At 41.6% G+C, this 25,253-nt stretch overlaps 2 protein-coding genes across 2 annotated transcripts; one reads left to right on the top strand and one right to left on the bottom strand.

The window, feature by feature from the left end:
- Positions 1-2,090: 2,090 nt before the first annotated feature.
- serinc3 (serine incorporator 3) lies at positions 2,091-17,013 on the bottom strand. The gene is made up of 10 exons (XM_083972282.1): positions 16,843-17,013; positions 12,740-12,901; positions 11,900-12,093; positions 7,258-7,337; positions 7,026-7,163; positions 6,726-6,895; positions 6,492-6,582; positions 5,520-5,721; positions 3,062-3,289; positions 2,091-2,697 (listed from the first exon to the last, which is right to left on the bottom strand). The coding sequence occupies exons 1-10, from the start codon at positions 16,879-16,881 to the stop codon at positions 2,562-2,564; spliced, it is 1,440 nt and encodes a 479-aa protein (XP_083828408.1). The 5' UTR covers positions 16,882-17,013; the 3' UTR covers positions 2,091-2,561.
- A 3,434-nt stretch (positions 17,014-20,447) lies between these two features.
- On the top strand, positions 20,448-22,752 carry LOC310985665 (fibronectin type III domain-containing protein 11-like; the record flags this gene model as incomplete). The annotated part of the gene is made up of 2 exons (XM_083971284.1): positions 20,448-20,468; positions 21,988-22,752. The coding sequence occupies 2 exons, from the start codon at positions 20,448-20,450 to the stop codon at positions 22,750-22,752; spliced, it is 786 nt and encodes a 261-aa protein (XP_083827410.1).
- Between the last annotated feature and the right edge of the window lie 2,501 nt (positions 22,753-25,253).

Here is a 25,253-nt window from a genome sequence, read left to right as displayed (position 1 = left end):
CAGTAAATAGCCGCCAGATGTGGGATTCGAACCAGGGCCGACTGCAGCGAGGACTATGGCCTCTGCATAAGGGGCACCTGCTCAACCGACTGCTCCGCAGGTGGTATTGTTGTCATATAATCTATTTTAGCACTGTAAATCCAATAAATGTTAAACTTTTTATTCAATATAACAACTGTAACAATAATAATAACCATAACTAAGTTAGACTTGCATGTTTTAAGTTTGAAGAAGTTTGTTATTTTGTATCATGGAAAGAATTAGAGCTTTTAGAAAGCAGAGCCTAAAAATAGCATTTTTAACTGAACAGGTTTTTTGCTAAGCTTTTTGAGACTTGAGAGTGTAGCTTTATTTTTTGAAGATACTGTATGTAATTGAAGGCCCAGATCTGGATTTGACAGTGGATAGTGTTTCCACTCAGGTCATTCACACATTTCTTACTGTAGACTTCAATGTTGATCCATAGCATAGAGGTATTGATGCCTAAACCACAGCCACAGCTATCAATATCCTAGTGGAGATCTTCAGAGAAAGGATAGGAGAGAAATGGGAGTTAACTGGAGGACTTAAGAGCTAGTGTGAGAATGCACAGTGTGATCAGATGAAGCATAGATGGATGTGGTTCCACGAGGAATAGCTTTGAACATGTAGTAAGTAGGCCTATATGATCAACCAAGAAGGAATCATTGTATTCAAATGTTCTCTTAAGCTTGATAAACCTTCATGTGCATTGTGCTTCTGCTTATAAATAAATGGCCTTTAGTTTTTGAGCTCTTTTTTTTTTAAACTGAAGACACCTTTCACATGACAGGCACAACATCTTCAAGAACTGAAAAAGTCCAGCTGCCTGAACACTTAATATCCCGTGAGGTGGGGGTGTCCTCGGCACACAGCCCCTCAGGACAAACTGGGTCTGCTCGCCGCTGCTGAGGTCTGCCCGCGACTGTCTGCTACCGCCTCCCTCAAGTTATCTGTTACCGATAACAGGAGGTGATGTTGCACAAATGTCCAAAATTCACGCAATATCAGGTGTGGACCTGACACAATGCTCCTTGAATAGCAGAATTCACTATAAGAAGTACATGGTTGTTAAGAAGCCCTATGCTCTACAGAGCTTACACAGATATTATTTCAAAATTTTCTTATCATCTGCGTAGATTTTTATTACCAGATTTTACTTTTGTTTACCATCAAGACTGCTTTGTAAATTATGGTTTAATGAATTGTTTAAATGATATTCAACAGTATCTGTGACTTTTCTGTCCACTCATTGATACAGTACATGTCAATATATTTCTGTGAAGTGAGTGTGAACAGTCATGTACAAAACATAGTGCTCCTATGAACCCATTGCAGGATTTATTTGTTCTGAGTAGTTTGAAAAATGAATGAGAGCAAAGACAAATATAAATCACATGGTAACTACAGTTAATGACTTTGGCTCACGAGGCCTTTGGCCAGTGTTGGTGTTTTGTATAAATCTCTCAAACATATTCAACCAGATGATCAACATTTCTTATAAAACATATTTTTGGATTACGAAACATTGTATTCATCACAAGAAAAATCGGAGAAAATATAAAAGCTCTGCTGCTGACATTGAGATGCAGAGACAATCTAGACATAACTACCAATATGAGCTTCAGTTTTTTCACTTCATCTTGATGCACATCAAACATCAGAAACATCAGTTCTCAGAACAGTTGAGTCTCAAAGTCACCTGTACTGAAACCTGCAAAGTCAGTCAGTCACTTCCACATTATCACCAGAGAATTAAGCTTTTTCACCAGATCTTGTACAAAATGTAAGGGCATGATGAAAGTTGCAGAAAGATGTTTCTGTGCATGTGTGAACTATATCTAAGTGACTGAGAACAGAAACTGTAATGAAATAGGTTGATTGTGTCTGTGCTCAGTGAAGTTCTGTCATTGTGGCTAAATTTTACAAACTGAAAGACACCGTTACATTAAACATCTCTGTCAGACACATTTGGCGGAAATTTGTCGTGTGGTTTACGACACATACAGTATCTTCATAGTAATTTTCTCAATACGTAAAAAATATCACAGATCATTTACAGACATATAAGGCATTGGAAGGCAGAGCAGCAGACTATGTCAGCTCACTGCATGCTCATCAATAACACTGTAATGAGGACAGCTGTAATACTCAGGGAGAACATTCATAATGTGAAACAATGTCAACATTAGGAAGATATGAATCTGATATTTTAAACTGAAAAAAATATTTGAGGTTGTTGCAGCAGAAATTTAAAAACAAAAATGGGATGATTAAAAGCCTCAGTAGGTTTGATGAACAGGCAGCTGCTACTGAATCATAGGGTATAACATGACTACAGTGATCACCTGCAGATGAAGCAGCCGTTATGGCACCTCTGAACCCCACCCTGGTTTCACAATGTGTCTAAATCAGAAAACAATGAAATGAAACTCCAGCCCAAAGCATGAAATGTGAGTCTGTACTGACAGATAGACTCGGGCAATACAGTAGGTTCCCGTAGAGGATGAAGAGGAGGATCCTGTCAGAGAGAGAGACCGTGATCAGCTGAAGTCTCTGTTGGTGAGGATCATGGGGGCCAGCAGGGTCCAGATGTACAGGGTCAAACACACCCAGCTGGAGGTGATCTTCACCCACACTGCGGGCCACTTGCTGGTGATGGTGTAGTCTGCATCAGGGCTGTGAGGGAAACATAACAGTCTGTCAGTCATCATCATTATCTCAATTAATCACATTCACAAGAGGAAAAGCACCTTGCACATCTGTAACACAGAGGCTGAGGAAGATAACCCAACAAATGTACTTTTGATTACTTCAATATTTTCAAAATTGCAGGATAAACTTGAGTAAAAATGTGACTGAACAACTTGTTTTGGAGTCATAATTGTGGAACATTCTCCCCCCACACCAGTCAGATACTCTCACATACTCCAAATCTAAATTTCAACTAAACTAACAGGATCATTCGTTTCCATCTACGATTCTGTGCAACGACTCTGTACCTCTGGCGGCGTTGCTTGCTGCCAGCTGAGGGTGAACTGACCTGTACCAGTTGGTGAGGGTCATCATGATGTAGAGTGAGGCCAGAAAGAGCATGAAGTGGAAGAAGGAGTAGCTGTACTGAACCATGTCTCGCTCATTATCCTCCACCCGCCTGGGCCCCGTCGACTCCTCTGATAGGTCAGGGCTGCTTCCGCCCTCGGCCAGGATGGCGGAGTCTTTTGAGGCCATGGTAAGCTTGTTCACCTGACTGGTGCTGGACGAACGAATGCTGCGGGCACAACAGGGAAAAATCAAATAAACGAGCTTGAAATCCGGTATGAAAATATTTTTGCGTTTCTGTTCTTGCCATCATTGCCTCATTCTGATGAAGGTCATGTAGTATATGATCAAAAGCTCCACAGCAAATGCTATGAGAAGCAATAGAGTAGACCATATTATTTACACAGCAGCTATATTCCTCTGATGTCACACTCAGGATGTGAATCTCAAAATCTCTGTTACGTCACTGCTTCCTGATCGATCAGCACCTGAGAAGACGACGGATACCCTGTATGACGGCTCATTTTTAGGCCTCTTCCCTCTCGGTGGTGGTGGTGCTCTGCTCTATTCTGACTGTAATCAATCTATAACTGTCAGTGATGTCAATGATGTATCACATGCCACTGGGCTCTGCTGTTTTGTCGACATTCTTCGTGAAACCCATAACGTAATAAGCTTAACAGGTGATTGTTGTAACCAATGATAATAATGTGTGATTTCTTGCTAAAAAAGGTAAGGATTACTGGAACCAATGGCAGAAATGATGAGTTTCTGTGTCAGGCCATCTCGGCTAAAAATATATCAGGAAGTGCCCTTCCGTTCAGCTGGTTGGCCACGGGGTTTAGAGACATCAGCAGTATCAGTTATTCCAACCCATGAAAGTGTATTAATCAGGCTCACCCGGTTAATTCTCCAGACCCTCAGATTTAGATTTGAAACGGGAAATACACTTCACTCCACTTACTTGCCACCCAAAATAAAAAAGAAAAAAAGAAACAAGATAATAGTTCTCCATTAATATTCTCCAGATTGTTAGAGGTTGTTAGAGGACTCTGCTCATTTGGAGGGGCATTAGTCAGACGTAATGGTAAACACCAGGCCATTGCATCTGAATTAAAAAAATAGGAAGTCAAAAATCCCTTCACGCTATTTATTCTGTGCTAACTTTCTCTTTAATTAAGCTGCAAACACAGCAGTATAAGTTAGGGGTGCACCGATCGATCGGCACCGATTTCCTTAATTTTGCGGGATCGGCCATCGGCCAATTCTTTCATGTGAAACAGATCTTATCTCCCTCCGCAAAGGTCTGAAAGTCAGCCACTCTCCCCTCCTGCTCTGCTGTGACAGAGGGCTGACCGACAGGTCACATCTATGCACATGCGCGTATTGTTTCATGGGTACTACTGTACATGGGAACACTGAAGGTGTATGCTGTCTGTATCGGCCAAAATCGGAATCGGCAGGTCAGGTTTTTTAAAATCGGTGATCAGCCAGAAAATTGCAATCGGTGAACCCCTAGTATAAGTATAAACTTGTGATCTATGTGAGGGGGTAGGTTACAGAAGGACCCTCACATTTAGTTAAAGGGACAACGAGGAGTTTCTATTCGGTTATAAAAAAGTCTCACGTTAATGTGGATGAATCTCCGCTACCCACACTTGTTAATGGGCCCATTTTCGATAAATATATCGTTCTGTCTCTATCGTTATTTTGTTATTATTAGTGGTGGCGGAGATGCTGGTCGAGCCGACCAGCGTTTTTTACTTTCAGTTTCGCAACGAGTCATGAGAATAACGCAGCTGAATCGCTGTTTATGGTGGGAACTACGACGGTATGTGAACCTCTTTGAACCTCTGACTTTAATTATTGATGAATGAAAACATGAGTCTGTCTTGCGCCGGTCAAAAGAATTTCACGGTGCGCGCGGAGGCTCATAAATGTAGTGAGAAAACGCTTCGCTTTTCCAAAACTCCTCGTTGTCCCTTTAAGTTAATTTTGGGCAGCACAACTTTCTTTCTTTCTTTCCGAATGAGCCTGTTTGGATAAAACATTTCTAATTGACCTGTTGGCATGCAGTTTAATTTGGATTGGCATTTATTCCTATTTTATTCTGATTATTTGTGTCCATGTAAACATGGCTAGTGAGAGGCTAGGCGAGTTACCTCATCACCAGCTTACAATAAGCAATCAACCTGTACTGAGGATTCTGACCCTTTAGACGGAGAGTTGGTCCAATAAAAAGACATGTGGGGCTCAATTGACGGGATCTAACAGAGATGAAGTTGCTCCTCTGTCATTTTAATGTGTTACTGATGCAGGTACAATGTGTCCTGTTTCACAGATATTTGTCAGCATGATGTTGGAGGAAAATGGCTATGGTCAAGGGGACAAATCTGGACAGTGATGACCCGGATGGTTCCCTGGTGGTAGTCAGAGTATCTCAGGTGCAGCGGACCTACCTGGAGTAGAGGATGCACAGGACAAATATAACAAGTCCCACAATACTCTGGGCGTCCCACCACTGCAGGTATGGAGACGTCAGGACTGGCTCCTCTGTGCCGATGATCACAACAGCTGTCTGGTTCTCTATCTCCAGGGGGGCCAGTGTTGGGACCGCGATCTGCTGGAAGATACTCAGCAGGTTGGGGTTACACGCTCGGTCTGAGAGGAGAGAAACAGTTTTGTGTGTGAGTAACAGTACCATGAAATGAATTCATGAGGGTCATGATTTACACATCATCTGTTCCTGACATTCACATGTTCTTACAATCACAAGACACGAGCTCCATGAAAATAGCTTGAAAATAGCCCTGTGTGTGGACACTTGGGTACAGCTCTATGGAGGAAACCATGAACTAGAGCCTTTGTATCAGGCACCAAAATAATAACAATAACCCAGTTCAAACTAAATTAATGTAATGCATTTCAGTTTGAACTGGTCTATCTGATAAATACAACTGTTCCCATTTCAATATAGAGGCTCATTTCCATCATTTTGCCCTATTAAACTAAATGCATTATGTTATTAATTCAACAGGCCGTGCAACATTTTCAACTCAAGCTTTCTAGAGTGTCAGCGGACTGAAACCCTTCATTTCTGACACTTGCGACAACATCCAGAGTACATGCACATGTAATCCCACATCACTGAAAACAGCATTATTATTATATTATTAAGTTAATTAGGTTGATATTGAATACATTATACATGAAGAGAAATTACAATCATGATCATCATGTATAAAAAGTAAAATAAATAACAGGTCAATATTATTAAGGATAATAGAGTTTATCTTTCCTTGGACTTTATAGGAGCTGGCCTTTATTTGTGTGTCTGTGTTGACAATACCCCCAGCCTCCATCAGAAACCTACTCTTTAATTGACCCCTGGTTTCTGGGAGGAAACATGACAATTCAACCAACAGTCTCACCAGGCTCATTGGTCATGGCTGACCAGGTCAGAAACATGGTGTAGAGGGTGATGATGGAGGACTGCAGAAGACCTGAGCGTGGCTGAGACTCCTGGTGACACACAGAGAGAGAACAGTCAGGAATCTCACAAACATACATCTAAGATACATCTTGTTGATCTGTTAATATGTCAGGGAATATGTTTACTGACAATCTGGTGGGACAGAGAAGGTCCGACCAGCTCCTTTGTGTACCTGGACTTTGTGCAGCACAGAGATGACAGAGGCCACCATGCAGAGCAACATGTTGAAGCTGATGAAGAACTTGTTGATGAAGCATCCATCAGGCTTGGTGTAGAAGACGAAGAACAGCACCACAGCAATCAATGACAGGATGTAGTTGAGGATGGTTACTGTCAGCAGAGCTATCAACAGAAAGCAGATCAAAGACCGGTAAGAAACAACAAGTCCACGTTTCCCACATCTTTGCACATCTGTCGTCTGCTCATCCAAAGATCTTTGATGTGTTTCTTCTCTTTCAGCTGAGTCACTCACCTGCATACCAGCCCCTGGAGTTCTCCGTCTCCATCTTGTCTAACCAGGCCTCGTTCCAGGAGTGGGCAAAGTCCACCAGCAGCACCAACTGGATCAGGATGAAGAAGAAAGCTCCACCTGAGCCTACCACGAACCACGCTGCAATAAAAAAACACACACACACACAAGTTTGATAAGACGGGTGAGCATCTAAACAGTCGGTGTGTGTCTGTATGTATGTGTAGGTACTTACTGTAGGTAAAAGGCCCTTCAGGAATGTAAAAGGCACCGACTGTGATGGCCACCAACACAGCAAACTTGAAGAACCAAAATCTGCAAACACATGAAGTCACATGCTGCGTTCATAACAACTCGGAGGTCGGGATTTCCAACTCGGAAATTTCCGACTTCCGACATCATTGCGTTCACGCTACAGGAACTCGGAAGAAAAAAACATGGATACCTGAAGGAGTTTGGCATATTGTGGCTCATAGCTGAATACGAAAAATAAATGCAGCAGTAAATGATGTTTATTTTGGAGGAGAGGAGACGCTGCAGATGAGTGCACATATAATGTTATAGCCTTGATAACAGTTAAACGTTATTTACGTCACATACGAGGACCACAATTTCACACCATACAACAATCACAGCTTAATATAAACGTATTTCATATAGGCTACTGCAATATTACACAAAAATATGCATTCAAACCTCAACAAATAACTTAAAATGTCTAAATTCTAACCATTTAAGATGAGGGCTGCCATGTTTTGATGTTGTCGTGACGTCAAGTCGGAAACTCGGAGCTCTGATATGATACCCGAGTTCCCGACCTGTAATTTCCGAGTTCGACGCCGTTCAATTCATTTTTTACAACTCGGAGCTCGTTTTTTTCCGACTTCCGAGTTGTCTTGAACGCAGCAACAATTACAAAGAATCTACTTACTTACTTACTAGACTAGTAAAACAGAATATAGTAGAAAGCCTTTACTGTCACTGTACATCGGGTATACGAGATTAGGAGAGTCTCAAGTTAAATCCCTGTTTATCCAGAGGGGGAGTTTTTCATTACTGTTGTGTGAAGCTTTTTGTGAGGTCACACTGACCTTGACCACCAAAGTCTAATCAGTTACTCCTTGAGTCCAAGTGAGTGCTTGTGTCAAATTTGAAGGGAGTCCATAGAGGGATAAGTCAGATATTGTGATTACAAGGTAAAACAAAAACAGTGTCTCTGACTGTTGCTGGTGCAGATGCAGAAAAAACGTTTCACACAGGCTGTTACTATAGTTTTCTATTTGTAGACCTGTATCTAATCAGTGAGACCCTGAGAGTCGAAGTGTTTCTTCAGTGTGACAGTCACCTGATGATCAACCACACAGGGTTCACACACTTGACAAGGTTTAATGTGTGAATGTGTGACAGCTCACTGAGAGATAACTGCACCAGACAGCTGCTCTTGTGGCTCTATTTTGAAGACAAAAACCTCACTTCTTGTCCAATTGATGGATAAAAGAAATGCTCATTTCTGATGAGAAGGACTTATAGTGATGTACTGGAGAGAAGGCATACGAGTAGTGGAATGTAATGAAGCAGTCTTTATAAGGATAGTTCAACATTTTGGCAAATTCGTCTATTGCTGTAATCCCTATAGTCATAGCAGTAGGTTCATTACCTTTGATTGTCGGTGCATGTTGTTTTGAGATCCGTGGGGCAGAGACGGTCTCCTGTCCCTCAAAACTCATCAAATACAAACCCAACAATGCAAAAACACTCCCGTCACCATGCTATGAAATAATCATGTAACATTACGAGACAGAGTTGTTTTCGAGGCAAATGAGTAGCCGCAACTACATTCCAGACACGGCCGCTGGGCGGAGTGATTTCAAAAGCGCAAGTAGTTCATTGTCACTTCATGACACTTCATGTGTTGTAATCTTACATGATTATACATTATTATTTATTATACAACAGTTAGTTCCGACCGGTCCCAACCGAGCAATTTGATTGGACAACGAGACATTCCATAGTGCTGATATACAGTATAACCAAAGACGGTTTATAAACCAAGACCTTTCATGAGAGTCAGCTTCCTGTATGCATGTCACGTGGGCTTCTGCACGGCCACGCCCCTTTAGAGAGACCAGAGGCAGCTTGGAGTGTATTGATTCCTATGGGACAATTTAATGTGAACACCGATTATGGTCGGGCCTTTCTCCCCACGGTCACTGAAGCAAATTTTGGACTCATTTTTCACAAGCCACATCTCTTCTGAACAGTTTGACACCAAAATGGTAATTTTCAGACGGAGAAATCCGGAGAAAATCCACTTTGTTCCAGACCTGTCTCTGTCTCTACGACACACTCTCGCGAGATTTGGCACCGATCTCCTAGGCAACGTCAAACAAACGGCCGCGAACTCCCGTGAAAATGATTTAAATTATTTTTGGCATGCTAAATATTACTGTTAGTAGTGTAAATATTTAAGGTTATCATAAGAAAAAATAAATATCTCACTTTCATCTACCTAAAAATTGTATAAATCCACACACACGTTCACAGACGAGGTGGGGTGACGGTTGGCCACGCCCATTTAGAGAGACAGGAAGTGTATACCATTTCATATCATTGGAGCAGCCGCTCATGGAGTATCTTTCCATTTATTGAATATCTTTGGTATAACAGCACTGGGACTTTTCACAGACATAATCACTCCGCTGTTCAGCTGGACAGGAGCTAAGTCAGAGCCAGGCTCCCCATACAGGAGCTGCCCCATCTCTCTGCTGCTGTTGCTGCTGCTGCTGCTGCTACAGTTATAAACGGACCTGAACATTAAAACCTGGACCTGACCTGGTCCGTCTAATTGGCGATAAATCTCTACTAAACCCGGCTGGGGAAAAAATCGCCGCGGGGGCAACTACGTTTTGACGGTGATGTGTTTTGATATTAGCGTTAGCTGTTGTTAGCCACGTAGCTCAGCTACTTAGCTTCAACTGTGTTTATATTGATTACATAGATGATAAACAAATGTAATACGGTATCGATAACGTCTCTGTGTCTTCATGCTGGTCCTGTTGCTGCGGTGCTAATCAGACACGGGCTCAGAACCAGAACCAGCACTGGAAGCAGCTCGGTGGAGAAGCTTGTAGCTAGTAGCAAGCTAGTATGAACTGTTTATGTGTTGCCTGGCAACAGCATTGTCTCCCTTCCAGTTGCAGAACTATTTCTGTTGGCGGAGCCAAATAAATGATTAAATAAACAAACAAATCATAATCTCTTGTAGTTTATTACTGTTCTAAAAATGCGCTGGTAGCACTGTTGTATAAAAGCAATATCACACTCGAGGTCGTGCTGTTGTACTGTATATCAGCACGGTGTGATTATCTGCGGCACTCGGCCTGCGGCCTCGTGCCTACGACCGAATCACAGCCGTGCTGATATACAGTACAACAGCACTCCCTCTCGTGTGATATTGCTTAAATAGCATGGTGAATGTGCAGGTCACAACTTGTCCACGAGAGCGTTTTGGAGTTGTTGGATTGTGTATTTGATGAGTTTTTGAGGGACAGGGGACCTGTACCGTTCACCTCCATTGTGTTCACTGAGCAGCTCGCGTCTCTGCCCCGCGGATCTCAAAACAACATTCACCTGATGATTAGAGGAAATAAACCTGCTTCTATGACTATGGCGAATTTGCCAAAATAATGGTATCGTACTATCCCTTTAACGCAGGAGATTGGGCCAACATCAAAGAACAGTCTGTAATCATTAAAACTAAATAAATTATATTTTACTTTAACAACATGATGCATCATTTTTTGCACGAGAAATAGGCCGAGCACTTGTCCTCGCCTATACTTGTACAAGTTTTACCAGGTAACACCTGGACCTGTACAACATTAACATGACAGTAGAGTTAGAAGAAAAGATTATCAGTTGAGGAAACTCCTCTCACTGAAGAACAGTTTTATGAACCTACAAACAACAACTGACCAACTATTTCATATCCAATAGGAATCATACACCAGTTATATGTGTGCAGTTCATGCTCCTTTTAAAACAGTTGTATAGGAACAGTGAAACTGGAGAAGCAGACCTCGTGGATCACTGTCTCTCTCTCTCTCTTCCTGTGCGTGATCAGTGTGAATCTCTCTTCACACAAGAACATAATAACAGATCAGGTTTGTGCTGTCACTTGGTGATAATGAAGCCAACTGTAACACACAGGGCGAAGTCCAGCTGCTGAACAACATGTTGTATAAATGATGGCAGTTGTGACGCTGTGTTCACAGGTGTGTCAGTGACACTTTGAGTCTATAGCAGCTGAGAGCTGATTGGAGGTTGGACACATTGCACAGCGTGGTCAGATCCGGTCAAGGGTTAAATGTTAAATGTTGATAGAGCATAATATTTTATCACACCAGCGCCTGTCCAATCAAGAGGCCTCTTTCTCTCTCTGACCGAGCTACATGCGCTTTAGAGACACCAGTTAATCCAGTGTACATGTGTTTGGACCGTGGGAGAAACCACGGTACAGGGAGAACATACAAACTCCACACAGAACCAAGAACCTTCTTGCTGTGAGGCAACAGGGCTAGCCAGCCTACATTATACCAAGAGTTAACAATGAAAGATAAATAAATACTGTCCAATTTATTGTGTAGGATGTGTTGTTCAATTCAGACATACTATATATTTATATGTAGAACCTGAGCCGCTGTTCAAAATTGAGTTGCTGGTCATTTGGGTGGGCAGTTGGTATGGTTACTGTTGCATTAACTCTATTCTTACACTTTTAAGTAACAGGACAATAAGTGGTTTCCGTAAAGTAATAGTACCATTTAAATCTTAATGACATCCATCCCTGATGACATGCACGTGTCTACAGTCCTTACCCATTATGGATGGCAGCACGGTGGTCTCTGCTGTTCTTGATGTTGATCATGAGAATGGAGAATCCCAGGAACCACATGCTCATGCCAAAGCAGATCCGGTACACGGCCTTGTAGCCCACAAACATGTCACAGTTGACATCTGCCTGCACTCCGGGGATAGAAGAGCCCGCTCCCTCTTTACAGAAGCCCGGGATCTGCAGCAAGTCAGAGGAAATCACAGTTTACACTTTATATAATGATACACACAGCTCCACTGTTTCACATTATGTCAAACAAATATTAATTCTCAGTCAACTCAGTGAGACCTGAGCACAGACACACACAGACAGACATGCTCCTCATGGCCAGATATGACAAAGTGATTTATTGTACACATATACATGATTAATAGCAAAAGAGACACCCGATGGAATCAATGCCCTGTATACATTTAACATGTTTCAAACAATGAAAAAATGTTTCTAAACTGTGAAAAGTTTCACTGACAATAACTGGACTACCCGTTGAGCAGTGAGACAAGTGACTTTGTGCATTATTTGTAGAAAATTGTACTTATTGCATGCATGTCCCAACACAAGGCATAAATTAATGAGAAATTTTAATCTTTTGTAAAGGCCAAACGAACTGTTCACAGATTTGAGCTAAATTGAAAATGCTTTTCTAATTGAGAATTTGCCAAAACGAATGAGAAAACTGTAAAGATCATTTAGAGACAGTGACTGTTGTTTGTCTGTGACATGTTTACTTGAGTTGGTTGTTAACTGAGAACAGTGAACGGGCAACAACAACAGAAATATTTTCATGGATGCCCTCAGTTCGATTCTCATGATGCTCTCTTACCCTCTTGAGCTGCTCGTCCACGCCCGGCGACAGCATGACACAGGCGACGATGGTCCCCAACAGCAGGATGAAGGCGTAGATGATCCTGGTCACCGTGGAGTTCCTGCTGCTTGGACAGCAGCTGCACATCAGACATGTGGCGCTGCTGCACAGGCACGGCACCTGGATGTTTAAGAAGATTCAAAATGTTTAAAAAAAAACAAAACAGATTAGCCATTAATGGGAACTTTTTGTTGCCTGCCTGACCGAAACCAATTGTCCCTGGTGGGATTACATAATAAAGTTGTCTGAGTCTGAGTCTGAGTCTGAGTCTGAGTCGTGCTGTATGCTGTATATGTTTGTTATCTCAGTCAGATTTCGCACTAAAATGTCACAACCATGACAGAAATAGAAGAATTAAAAGTGGCAAGAGGAAAAGTGGAAGTGATTTCTCGTCTGTCAAGCAGGAAAGAAAAACTGAGCTTCAGCTGTTTCAGTTCACTCTAGAAGTTTCATGTAAAAAAAAAAAAAGAGCTCTGAGTCATTGTAAGGCCTCCATGTGTTGTTGCAGGGTCAGATGTTGGCCATGAGTTCGAAACAGCAGGAAACGACTTATTCGAAACATTTCTAAATAAAGCAAAGTTAGCGTACTGTAGAAGAATGTGAGGGCCGTGAAAATTGAGACAGGGCATGAAATTATTATCTTCTCATTAACAGGATGTTCAGGCTAATGGCTTCTCCCTGCTCGTTACTCAGATTGGACATGAGAGAGACTACAAAAACATCATCTGAGAGTCATCTGCCATGGGCAACATCAGCTGAGGATCACTGACTAAAGGCTTCAATTGGTTATCCAGCCGTCTGAGGAGCTGAACTTGTACAGCAGTGACAAAGATATAACATTCTCACAGGAGGCACAAGGGAAAAACCAGTGGTTAGCTCTGAGCCTTGTGCTAGCCTATCTTGAAAGTCCTACCACTTTCACATGTTTGTGTGCTTGCTGGCTTGGTGATCATATGTTTCACGATATAAATTAACTATCTGCCAGTCTAGGCCAGAGGTAGCCAGTGTAGGTCGAAGAGTAGCAGTGACACGTGTCCTTTTGGGCTGATTGAAAACCAGACAGGCTGTTGCAGTAGTCAAAGTGAAAGATAACAATGGCCTGGACCAAGAAGAGGAAGCAAAATATTTTGATTCTGTCTTCTGTCAGGAGGTTTGTCCTGTCGCCGTCTGATGTGCAATCTTTATCTTTACAAAGATTACAAATAATTTTCACCTTGTCGGTTCAGTTGTCAAAAATCCAAACCAGTACCAAGTGCTGCTTTGTGATTCGAAACCACAAAAACAATCAAATTCATGTCATCCATACAGGAACCATAAAGAAGGACCAGGTCCTTTCTGTGTTTTTCAAATTGGTTCAACCTAAAATAAACTAAAAGTTTAATCAAATCCAAAGTCAAACACACGCACACCAGAGGCAGAGTGATTTGAGGAATTCACCTCCTTCTGATATTATAAATACGCTTGCTTGTACATGTAGCTGACCGCTCGCACCAACCAGATGGGGAAAGGTTGTGTTACTGAACGCTGAAGACAACCTGACGTATTCCTGAGCTTTGTTTGTTTGATAGACTTGGGGGGTAAAACACCTCATATTGCAGGAATTGTATGACAGATATTAGCTATTAGTGGTTTTGAAACCTGTTCGACTTCACTTTTCTTTTTCAAACTACGATGTACCTTGAAACCAGAAACCTAAGTCTCATTTTATCTCTAGTTCTCTACACAGAAACTCTACACACAAATGACCTAAATATTAAGGTCCTCTGTTTTTTTCTATTCAAATATACATTTCTACATAGTTGTACAGATACTACAGTGATCTGCTGATAGGCTGTTCACTGAAGACAATTTTGAAGTTACTTTGCAGGTTTTGACATATCTGAACAAGGTTGAGAATTTTTACATTATGGTAGATGCATTAACTGTGAATGACGTTTCTGATGTGAGGGTCTGGGTTAGGAAAACAGGTCTGTGGTCTTCCAGGGTAGGGGCTACACAAAGTGGTTTCAGTTGTGGTGATTTGTGTCTGTTTCAAATGTTTCATTTTTTTTTCAGTGACAGTGACAGCAGTGAGTGAAGCAGAAACAGAGCCAGCACCGGCAGAACTTTTACTGTCACTGAAGGGGCTACGAAATATGATCATGGTGGTGGGCAGGGTCCTGGTGAATCAATTACGGCTAAATCCATCAATATTCATTACATTACAAGTCATTTTTTCAGTTCCCTTTACCTTCTATCTCCTATCCCTTCCTCTAAGTCAATTATTGTCCTCTTCTGCCTTCATCTTATCTTTACCCTGGCACACAGACACACAGAGACATTATGACCACAGATGAAGAGGATTTAAAGAGACCACTGTGGACCCAGGTGTAAAGCTGCTTGTCTTCTCTGTCATTATAGCAATGGCGGTAGATGTGCTAATGTTGAACTAAGCTGTAGCAAATGGAAAATGTTTCCTTCAAATGAATAAACTATTGATCAATACAATTATAACGTAAAACGGAGTCAAAAAGACTATTGATGACCGACATTCACTAACTTCCCTGTTCAATCTGTGTAGTAACATGTCATAAACTAGGCTACTATCTACTATCTACACTTTTGCTTTACAGTGTGTGTGTGTGTGTGTGTGTGTGTGTGTGTGTGTGTGTGTGTGTGTGTGTGTGTGTGTGTGTGTGTGTGTGTGTGTGTGTGTGTGTGTTTGTGTGTCACGCACTGAGACTGAGAGGAGTCAAGAGATAAGGAGAGGCCCAGAAAACAAGTTAATTCCTCTGCCAGCCAGACAAGGTCGGCTTAGTCCAGCCACAGACGAGCAGACGAGGCCATGGTAATGTGTGCCAGATCCGGGCTCATGACTGGCCATGCTCTGGCGTGAACCACAATAAACCTTGGAAATGTCTTTATTAGTGTAAAAGTGACAGAAGCATGCTCTTCATTTAACATGACCACTACTGTAGCTTTGACAATCCATTAGTGAGGAGCACATAATAATGAAATGATTAATCCACTGAGTAAATATTCCACTTTTTTTCAGGCCACAGCTTCAAAATATGGTTTGTTTTCACAAAACGTCTTGTTAATTCAGTATCAACACACAGGCACACACTCACACACTCCACACACATTCTGACTGTATTTGTAAGCATGGCTCTTGTTGTTATTCCTGTGCAACAACAAGGCAACAAAGCAGAGTTAATCCAATTAATCACGTGTAAGCAGATGACCAAGTGTGTTATGATTAACCCTTTGCTCTGCAGCGTGGGCCACAGGCTGGGTTCACAAATGCAGACTTTGGGGTGGCTTACACAAAACAGAAATGAGTCCGTCTGTATTTTTGAGACACATTTTCTAATCTAATATACAATTGTTGAACGTCTCTCAATGTCTCATTACTCTGCTGTCTTCTTTTATAAAATGTCAGCCTGTACCTGAGGCTCAGGTGCCATGACAACACCGCGGCAATGTTGACGAAGTTGCTATCATCATCATGCCAATGATCACGAACAATGTTTCGTTTCGTCCACTTGTTGTTGTTTTATGTAGGTATTATGACTTTTGTCTCGTCTTTGTGTTTTTTAATGGCCTGAGGTATTTTTAACATCATGCCGGAGGACTACAGTAATTAGTTTGGCTAACACTCGTACATTTACAGCAATGTCCATGCACTGTCCTCTAAATAAATAAATAAATAAATAAAATGCCGTATGCGGCCACTTCAACAGGTGGCGACTTTCGTGACGAATGAATCGGTGTTTCTCTGACATAATTCAGCGCATAATTCAATAATAATAATGTTTTCGTTTCCTGCTGGAAAGCACAGACTTGTTAATCGACGTCATCTTCGTGCTGCTTGGCAACGGACCCCCGTTAAAAACGAGCGGCAGAATCAGCGGGTTACAGCGGAGTTTGATGCCCCATGCGTTACTACACTGTAGCTACTGTACAGTGAAGCGGTGCGACCTGTTGCCTGTCGGTGTTCACCCGGTTTTGAAGTCTCTCGTGGGTTAAACATATTACATGTGTCAACACCACGGTTCCTCTTCTCTACATCCACAACTTACCCAACTTGCGAAGGATAAGGCTCCCAGAACAGCCCCCATGACTGCCCGGTCTCAGTCGGCGAGTCCGTGTTTCTTCCTCCCGGTACTTCTGCTCCGACCCTCCAGGGTGGACCTCAGACTCGGCCCCGCTAGCTCGACTGGCTGTTCCCGCTGAGAGAGAGATGAACATCCACAGCAGAGCGCTCCAGAGACAGTTATCTGCTCTCTGACAGGACCGTACAGTCTGTGGACAGGACTGTATTATGATTTTGTTTTTCTTATTCTTCGCTCAGTGCGTCTGTGAGCGCGTCACGCTGGGTTACGTCATCACGACGCTGACCCACAGTGAAGTGAACACTGACCAAGATGTGGACCAACTGAGGGACTTTATGTTATAAAAGTTATGTTTTATTAGCAAAAAAAACAACAACAAAGAAACATGTGGACTAACACGCACTTTACATGTGTGGAGTCTGCCTTCACTATCATATTGTAAGATATCATATAATTGAATGCAGGACAAAAGATTATAGCCTATAGGCTAGGCTATAAGCATAAATACATTTTGCATCTATTTATGTGTCCTGTTTGAATATTATTATTATTTTTTCATGTATGTGGATATTTATTTAGTTTAGTTTAATATAGGACAATGTACAATAGCCTACCATTAATCAATTGAGAAGATGGTTATACCAGATTTGCTGTAGTCCCAACATAAAATTCACAAATACAGATCACAATAAAATACAGGAGAGCTTGGAACATACATAGGTGAACAGTCACATGGACACAATACTGATAATATAGACATACATTTCTTTATTTAAAATGGAGGAACACACAAAACACTAGAAGGTGGGCCAGTAGCAGCTTTTGGCATAAAGTGCGAGGCAAAAATGTACAAGTGCTATTTTTCTTGAATAAATTTGCTGGTTTTCTTATTTGAGGTAGATAAAGTGCAGAATGCTAGCAGCAAAAAATAATGATATTAATAATGATAGTAATAGAAATGTTAGCAATTATGAAAAAGACTAATTGGTAATTTGAGATTTCAGAAATAATTATGTACCAGCAATGGTAGTGTGACATGTGTATCAAATAAACAGCATAGGAGAAGCACCAAAAGAAAAGTCATAATGATAAAAAGAAAACTTGACAGCACCACCTAGTGTTGGCAACATCGATTTCTCAGGAGCCATTTCTTTGTGGCAAGGTAGAAGCTGCAATAGTTTTTTGTCACTTTTGTTATTCATTTATTCCTGCATTGAAAGATTTCCAATAGGCTACCAACGGGATAGCTGGATCTACTGATCTGTAAAGCTTATGTTGCAGAGTGAAACACAGTCATTGTCTTCCTCTGACCCAATCATTGATGGACAGAGAGCTCAATCAGATAAGTGAGTCAGATTCTGCAGCAGGTGGCGCTTTGTACTTACATCTAATCCTCAGCAAGGTTCCCAGTGGCCTTTAATATTGGCACAGTCCAGGTGCACTATCCCTGACAAACTAATAGAAGATGATAAAGTGGTGCAAGAAAAAGAATGTAAAACAAATTAGTATTGTTGTGGAAATTTGTCTGGCAAGATCTGAAATAAAGATGTTGAGATCAGCCTGCTGTCCTCTAAAAGTTTTATTATTTGCAAAGAAGGTTTAGTCTGCAAGTGGAACAAAGAGTACAGAATACAGAGGTTTTTTTGCACTGTGTCCTAACCCCCCCACCCCCCACCCACCAGACTGGATGTGCAGTCATCAAGGTCAGGAGAGAAATACGGGAATCGGGTGAGGTTACATGAGGACATGCACATGGATGTGCCACTCTAGTGTATGAGACAGAGAGCACCAAGCATAATAAGTGATCACAGCATACTCTGGTTTAGGGGGCTGTAAATTGTAGCATCTGCCAGTCATCTGCATGTGATGAGCATCCTGTGTATGATTCTATAAAGGGCCATTATTCCTTGGGACTGGAGCCAATCTCAGGTCACATAGGGCAAGGGCAGCAGGGTACAGCCTGGACAGGTCGCCAGACTATCACAGGGCCACACATGTAGGGACACTCACATTCACACACTTCAGTCAATTGTAGAGTCTTCAATCAACCATAGTGTGCATGTGTTTGAAATGTGGGAGGAAGCTGGAGAACCTGGAGAGAAGCTCGCAGAAAACCGGGAGTGTTAACCACCACAATATTTTGCTATGCCCTTCTTCAGTGAAGCACACAACATTGAGCCACAGCTTAAATGCTGCAATAGAGGCAGCTCACCCTCTCTCACCTGAGGAACAACTGTTATTGTATCAGCAGATGTCTCGGTGCTCTGTGGCCTAACGGAGGTGTCCATGTTTACTTTTTGCTAAATCACTGTAGCTCTTTTCAGAGCCAGGTAAAAAAAAAAAAAAAAAAAAACCCTGGTGGTCTGAATGGTAGACAGATGTCGAGAAACGAAGGGAAGTTGAAATTCACACATGATTTCTGAGGTGACTGAGAGCTGAGACTTTATCCAACAGCAAAGTTAGCAATAAAAAGTTGAACTTCACATTATGATGCCATGGCTGTTCAACTTGTATTTGCTGACCTCCAGTGGTTGACAGCTGTGCAGCACTTTTCCTTGCAAATGATGACTTGAGTCGCAGTGAGCTTTGGTTTCAGTTCACTGTGGCTCTCCATCATCATTTTCACCAAAAATCACCATTTTGCTTTGAGACATGTGCTTTTTCTCAACGTAAATAGATACAAATTGTTTTCATTTCAAACAAATCAAATGTTATTTCATGCAAGAAGTATTTTTAACATTGATTTATGAGTGCATCTATGAAATTATTTACTTATGACATTGCCTCTGTGGCATTGACAGTGTGGATCACATGCAATGAACAAAGAAATGCAACTGTACTGACTCAGCTGACTCCCTCAAACAAACAACAGGAAGTGAGAATTAACTAAGCAAGATAACACATTTCAAGAGTATTTAAGTTATACTGCAGAAAGGAATTGTGACAGCTTTCCTCCTTTCCTTTAATGAAGGAAGGTCCATTGTTCACTCTTTCAAAGGAGGTAAGAAAGGAAGCAACAACGTTCCTGTTCTCATCACGTAGAGAAGTGAAGCAACTGAAGCTCAGATGCTTCAGCTTATTTCACAACCTGAACTTCCCAAATGAACAGAATAATTTGACCTCATACCTCATACATCTTTAAAACCAAATGGTTCACAGGAGGTGACGCACATAATCTACAATCAGCAGAAGTGGTTTTCATCACGGTGAATGTAAAAACTCGACCAACAGGTTCAGTTGCCACACAACAGTAAATGAATGAAAGTGAACTGTCTCCTTTCTCAACTATTTCTGGTTGTACACTACCTGTCACAATACATTGTGGGATACCATTAATGAATTAGACTAGTCAGACAGCAATACAAATGAGCAAACTCACTATCTTGTGGCCTGCATAGTGACCCTCAGTGTGTAAATTACAGTGTGATGATGAATAGTATCAGCGTCGTGAACACTGTCTGACAGAACCTGAAGGTGCTGCAGGCTGCTGACATCATTCTGTCACCAGGGCAACCACGTAACCATGCAGGTGAACAAGTTTAACCATAAATAAAGTCTCATTAAGCTACACAATGGAAGAACAAAAGAAACAGGTATGTTTTTACTGTTATATAATGATTAAATATTAAGTTAGCTATCAGCTACATCGTGTTTTCTTAGATCATTTCATGTTTTAACAAGCAATTAAATGAAATAAAGGGCAATGTGTCTCAATTTACAACAGTGACTGGACATTAATTGGCCCAACTCACTAACCCTATTTTTTCATTATTGCTGGCACACATACGCATCATGTAATCTACGATCTTTAGCTGCTTCAGTGTGTTTAAGAGCAGGAACTCTCCCTGTAGTGCTCATCATTTTGTTATTATTGAAAATAAAGGACAGTCATCAAATTATCAGACTACAGAAAAGGAGGAGATATCATGGACTCATGGTTTATATAGTGTTGAGTCTGTGGTGCTGTGGTTGACAATGTGGACAGGTGTGCTGACCACCCACAGTTATTGGCTGATGGGTTATAGTGGGTGATAATAAATTAATAGGCCTTATTTTATTGGTGATAATTGTAATTTATATATAATGTCTTATGATGTGATGTGCAGTAAAAGACTCATAAAATCATGTGATATGAATATACATGGCATTTTAATGCATATAGAAAGTTCATTTTTCTTATATACACCTAGTTTTAGTGACTCGTGACAAACTGTGTGTTAGTTTACCTTCACAGAGATGATTGTTGGTGGATGTGAAGCTCAGGAGGGCAGAGGTCAGATGGACACCACCCAAGACATTTGCAAACAGATCGCCCAACTGCGTCATACCAACTTAAGTGATCACTCTATCTTGGTTAGTGGAACATACTGTCTATCGCATGTGTCTTTTACTCTGAATCATCAGAGCCCAACTAACATGATCTGCATTAGAATATAAAATGTCAAACCAAGTGCTAATCTGGGCCACACTCAGCCTAGGTGGCTCAGTTCAATCCCAGGAGTCTCATCAGGGTTATAGAAACACAAGAACGTTTAATGCATAAAAGATCATCTGCTGCACTAATAGCTAACATGTAAATATACAACTGACAGAGCTGAACTGTTGGCCATGGTGGAGAAGCATTGCTGTGGATTAAGACTGAAAATTATACCTTGTGAAAACATGTTACTACAGGTCCAGTGTGAATGAGGCTGATCATACAGCGCAACACATTGAAGTGTGAATGTAATGTGTGTTGCTTCATTCCCATTTAAAAAGGTCAGCATGTCTCCTTCAAAGTCAAGTAATACTTTGTATGTGCTAATATCTGGCCATTTCTTGGGAAAGGAGAAATAAATAATAGATGACAGAAAGGAAAAAGAGCTCTGCTGGTTCATCAGCTCAGATGTGCTCACTTTACCTGATCCGTCCTCCTCTCAGGTCTGAGTGGGCGTGTACAGGCTGTCCTGATCGACAGCTACTCTCCTGCTGCTCCTGTTTGGGTTTACTTTATCCCTGCTGTTATATGATGATATTGTGTAATTTTCAGCACAGTCCCACCCAGCTTCAACCTGAATTACTGACAGAGCTTTGACTGCAGGATCAATGATTAATTTTTGTGCTGTGTTCCAGGTGATGCAGGCGGAACTGCAGCTGATGCAGAGGGGCTCATACTACCTGAAAATCCAACGGGAAGATTTGGTGCAGACCTCAAACCAGCAGCAGCCGATGGTACAACTACATGACAGCGTCTTGTTGTCTCTGATAGACCAGCGAAGGCTGCGAGGTGCCATAATAACGGCTAAAACCAAGGTGAAGATAGTCCTCGCTTTTCTGCAAGTGCTTTACGAAGAGATTGTCAGAAACTGCAGGGAACTGGACGACTTCATCGCTAAGCACATGCAGGGTTTGGTGGACGGAGCTGCCGCTGCCTCCGTGCAGCAGAAGCTCCAGCAGACTCACCAGTACCTGAGGGACTTTGAGAGAAGGAGGGCCCACACTCTGGGCCCGCTGAACCTTCAGAATCTCATCCCCAACATGGAATACCTTCCCATCCCACAGCTCAGCGTAACAGTGGTCATGAAAATGCCAGTGATATTTGACAAGTCCAAGTTGTGCGTGACGTCCAACACTGCGTTCCTGTGTTGGGACATCACAGGCGAAGAACCTAAGGAGCCAGACGAACAGTTTGAGATCCACGTAAAGATCCTTCATCCAACCATCGACAACCACGGGCAGTCCTCTAAATGCACAAGTAAGTGTCACAACATAGAGGTGAGCAACCTGATCTCTGGCAGGTACTATGAGTTCTCGGTCAAGAGAGTAGATACCGTCAGCCTGGTCTATGGACAGTGGGTCGACACCATCACATTGAGGACCTCGGGCATTTCTGAGTGAGCACCAGACAAAAGAAGGAGCAGAGCTGACCAACATGCTGAACAGTAAAATACAAAGAAGTAACCTGAAATGTAAAAGGCCTTTAAAAATAACATGCAGTAAAGGTAGATGTCCATGATTTTTTTCATTCATTCATTTTCTGTACCGCTCATCCTGCACTAGGGTCGTGGGGAGGCTGGAGCCTATCTCAGCTGACTTATGGCGAGAGGCGGGGTTGGACAGGTCCCCAGTCTATCACAGGGCTAACAGACAGACAACCATTAACACTCTCATTCACACTTACGGGCAATTTAGAGTCACCAATTAACCTAACCTGCATGTCTTTGGTCTGTGGGAGGAAGCCGGAGTACCCGGAGAGAACCCACGCATGCACCAAGAGCTGAGGACCCTCTTGCTGTGAGGCGACAGTGCTAACCACTGCACCTCCGTGCCGTGCCATAATTTTTCATGTCCGTCCATTTGTCAATAACACCTTGAGGAAACTTCTTATTTGTTTACTTGGACAAACAAGATAAACTGATTAGATTTTGGTGGTCAAAGGTTAAAGGTAAAGGTCATGGTGATTTTCCCCTTGTGAATGTAATATCTCCACTACGCAAGAGAATTTCTTCAAGTTTGGCACAAACATTGACTTGAACTCAAGGAAAAACCTATTAGATTTCTACTGGTCAATTATTCAAGGCTTCACACAACAATTATGGTAAAAGTTTCACACAAATTGTTTATATTCCACATGGTTCTGGAAAATGTAACCTGAGACCTATGATTTTAGATTGATTATAAAGTAAATCTAAATATTATATCAAGGCCAGTCCGCAGAAAGATGCACACAGCTGACTGAGCTCCAAAGAGCAGACTGAGAGAGGAGATGTAAAACTACACAAGTTCTTAAACCTGCAAAAATAGGCTATTTTTGTGTGGATCAGCACTTGAAAAAAGGAAGAAAAAAATCCAGGTAAAGCAAAAATATGGAACTTTAATTTATATATTTTTTACCACTTGATTACCCCACAAAAATACAAAGAAACAAACAAATTAACGAAACCTGAGGGGCTGTCACCCTTAGCCTAAAAACACATAAAAGAAACTGCAGAGATGTTGTCTCTGCAGGGCAGGCGCTCTGCACCAGCTGGAGATGAGACAGGGAGGTCTGGTTCATGAACTCTGGTTCAAGAGACAGAAAACTTCCTATTTCACACATGCAGTGTTAGTAGATCGACCTAACACTACACCCTGTGAAAGCACCCTTTCACACCTGCAGTGTTAGGTCGATCTAAATTTAGATTGACCTAACACTGCACCCTGTGAAAGCACCCTAATTTATTTTCTTTATGTGTGTGGTAGGCTTCACCTGCACTGTTTCACCTCTGAGTCTGAGAAGATGTCTCACTGTCTGTCTCCTGGACAATAGAATCGTCCCGCAGCAGTGATCATCTTTCACCGGTCCTTCTGTCTTTGTTGTCAATTTGTCTTGGTGGATATTTTGCTCCTAGCTGTGGTCAGTTCTACCCTACAATGGCAAAGTGCAGTATCTGTAAAAATGCCGAACTGAGAAAAACTGCTTTTTGTGTTTTTCATTGGCAGGTTTAAGCATCAAATTATGAATAACTACCAAGTCTATAATTGATTAGGAAACATCAACTAAGACCTAAACCCATAATGTGAAGACAAACCGAGTAACCGGGTAAATCATTTTTGAGGTTTGGGTTCTTCATCTGGTGCTGCATGTTTGTGGGCTATTAGATGTTTCCTCTCATTCACAGACTTAATCAGATCAGTCAGGGGCCTCTGATTAGATCAGTAGTTTAATTGATTATAAATACGATCTGTATTATGGCTGTTCTGAATTTTAGCATCTGTTTTTCACAGATTTCTTTTCTCTTGGTTTCCAAGGTCAGTATCAGCTGTGTCTCAGTGAGAAGATTATTATCATCATCAAAAACTAGTGTTGAGTTACTGCATCTTAAGTTCTTCTAATAATATTTAAAATAACTTTATTGTTAAGTGTCTAAAAAGTGACTTTAAAAAAAAGCGACATCAATGATTTAAGAGAAGAAAATCTGAGCAGGACAGAAATTAGGCGAGTATAGAGGATGGATTATGCTTGTGATGTAGAATGAGGGAGACTGGGCCTCGTAATCTATGACAACCAAACATAAACTGTGAAGCTGTAGCTGAAAGTCTAGGGATCTATTCAAAGATGAAATGAAGTCTCTTGCTGAATGTATGTTGAAGTAGATTCATATAGTTTTCAAGGGTTTGAATAATCTCTGTTCATTTTTCAGCAAACCCAAATAAATTGGTCTGCTGTCCATTCGTAGCTATTTCCCTCAGTTTGAGCAACAAATGATCACTCAGCTCTTCAGGATTAAAAACACCATGCATCATCCTACACAGCTGGATAGCTTTCTAGATTTATGAATGATAATGACAAAAATGGCTTTAAGTGCAGCTCGGACTGGGATACAGTAGATGGACATATATGGCTTGTAAGGTCACAG

Source organism: Trachurus trachurus (genome assembly GCF_905171665.1).
Source record: "Trachurus trachurus genome assembly, chromosome: 5".
Classification (NCBI taxonomy): Eukaryota; Metazoa; Chordata; class Actinopteri; order Carangiformes; family Carangidae; genus Trachurus; species Trachurus trachurus.
Note: the sequence above shows the minus strand (reverse complement) of the source record. Positions and strands in the feature narration are given on the sequence as shown.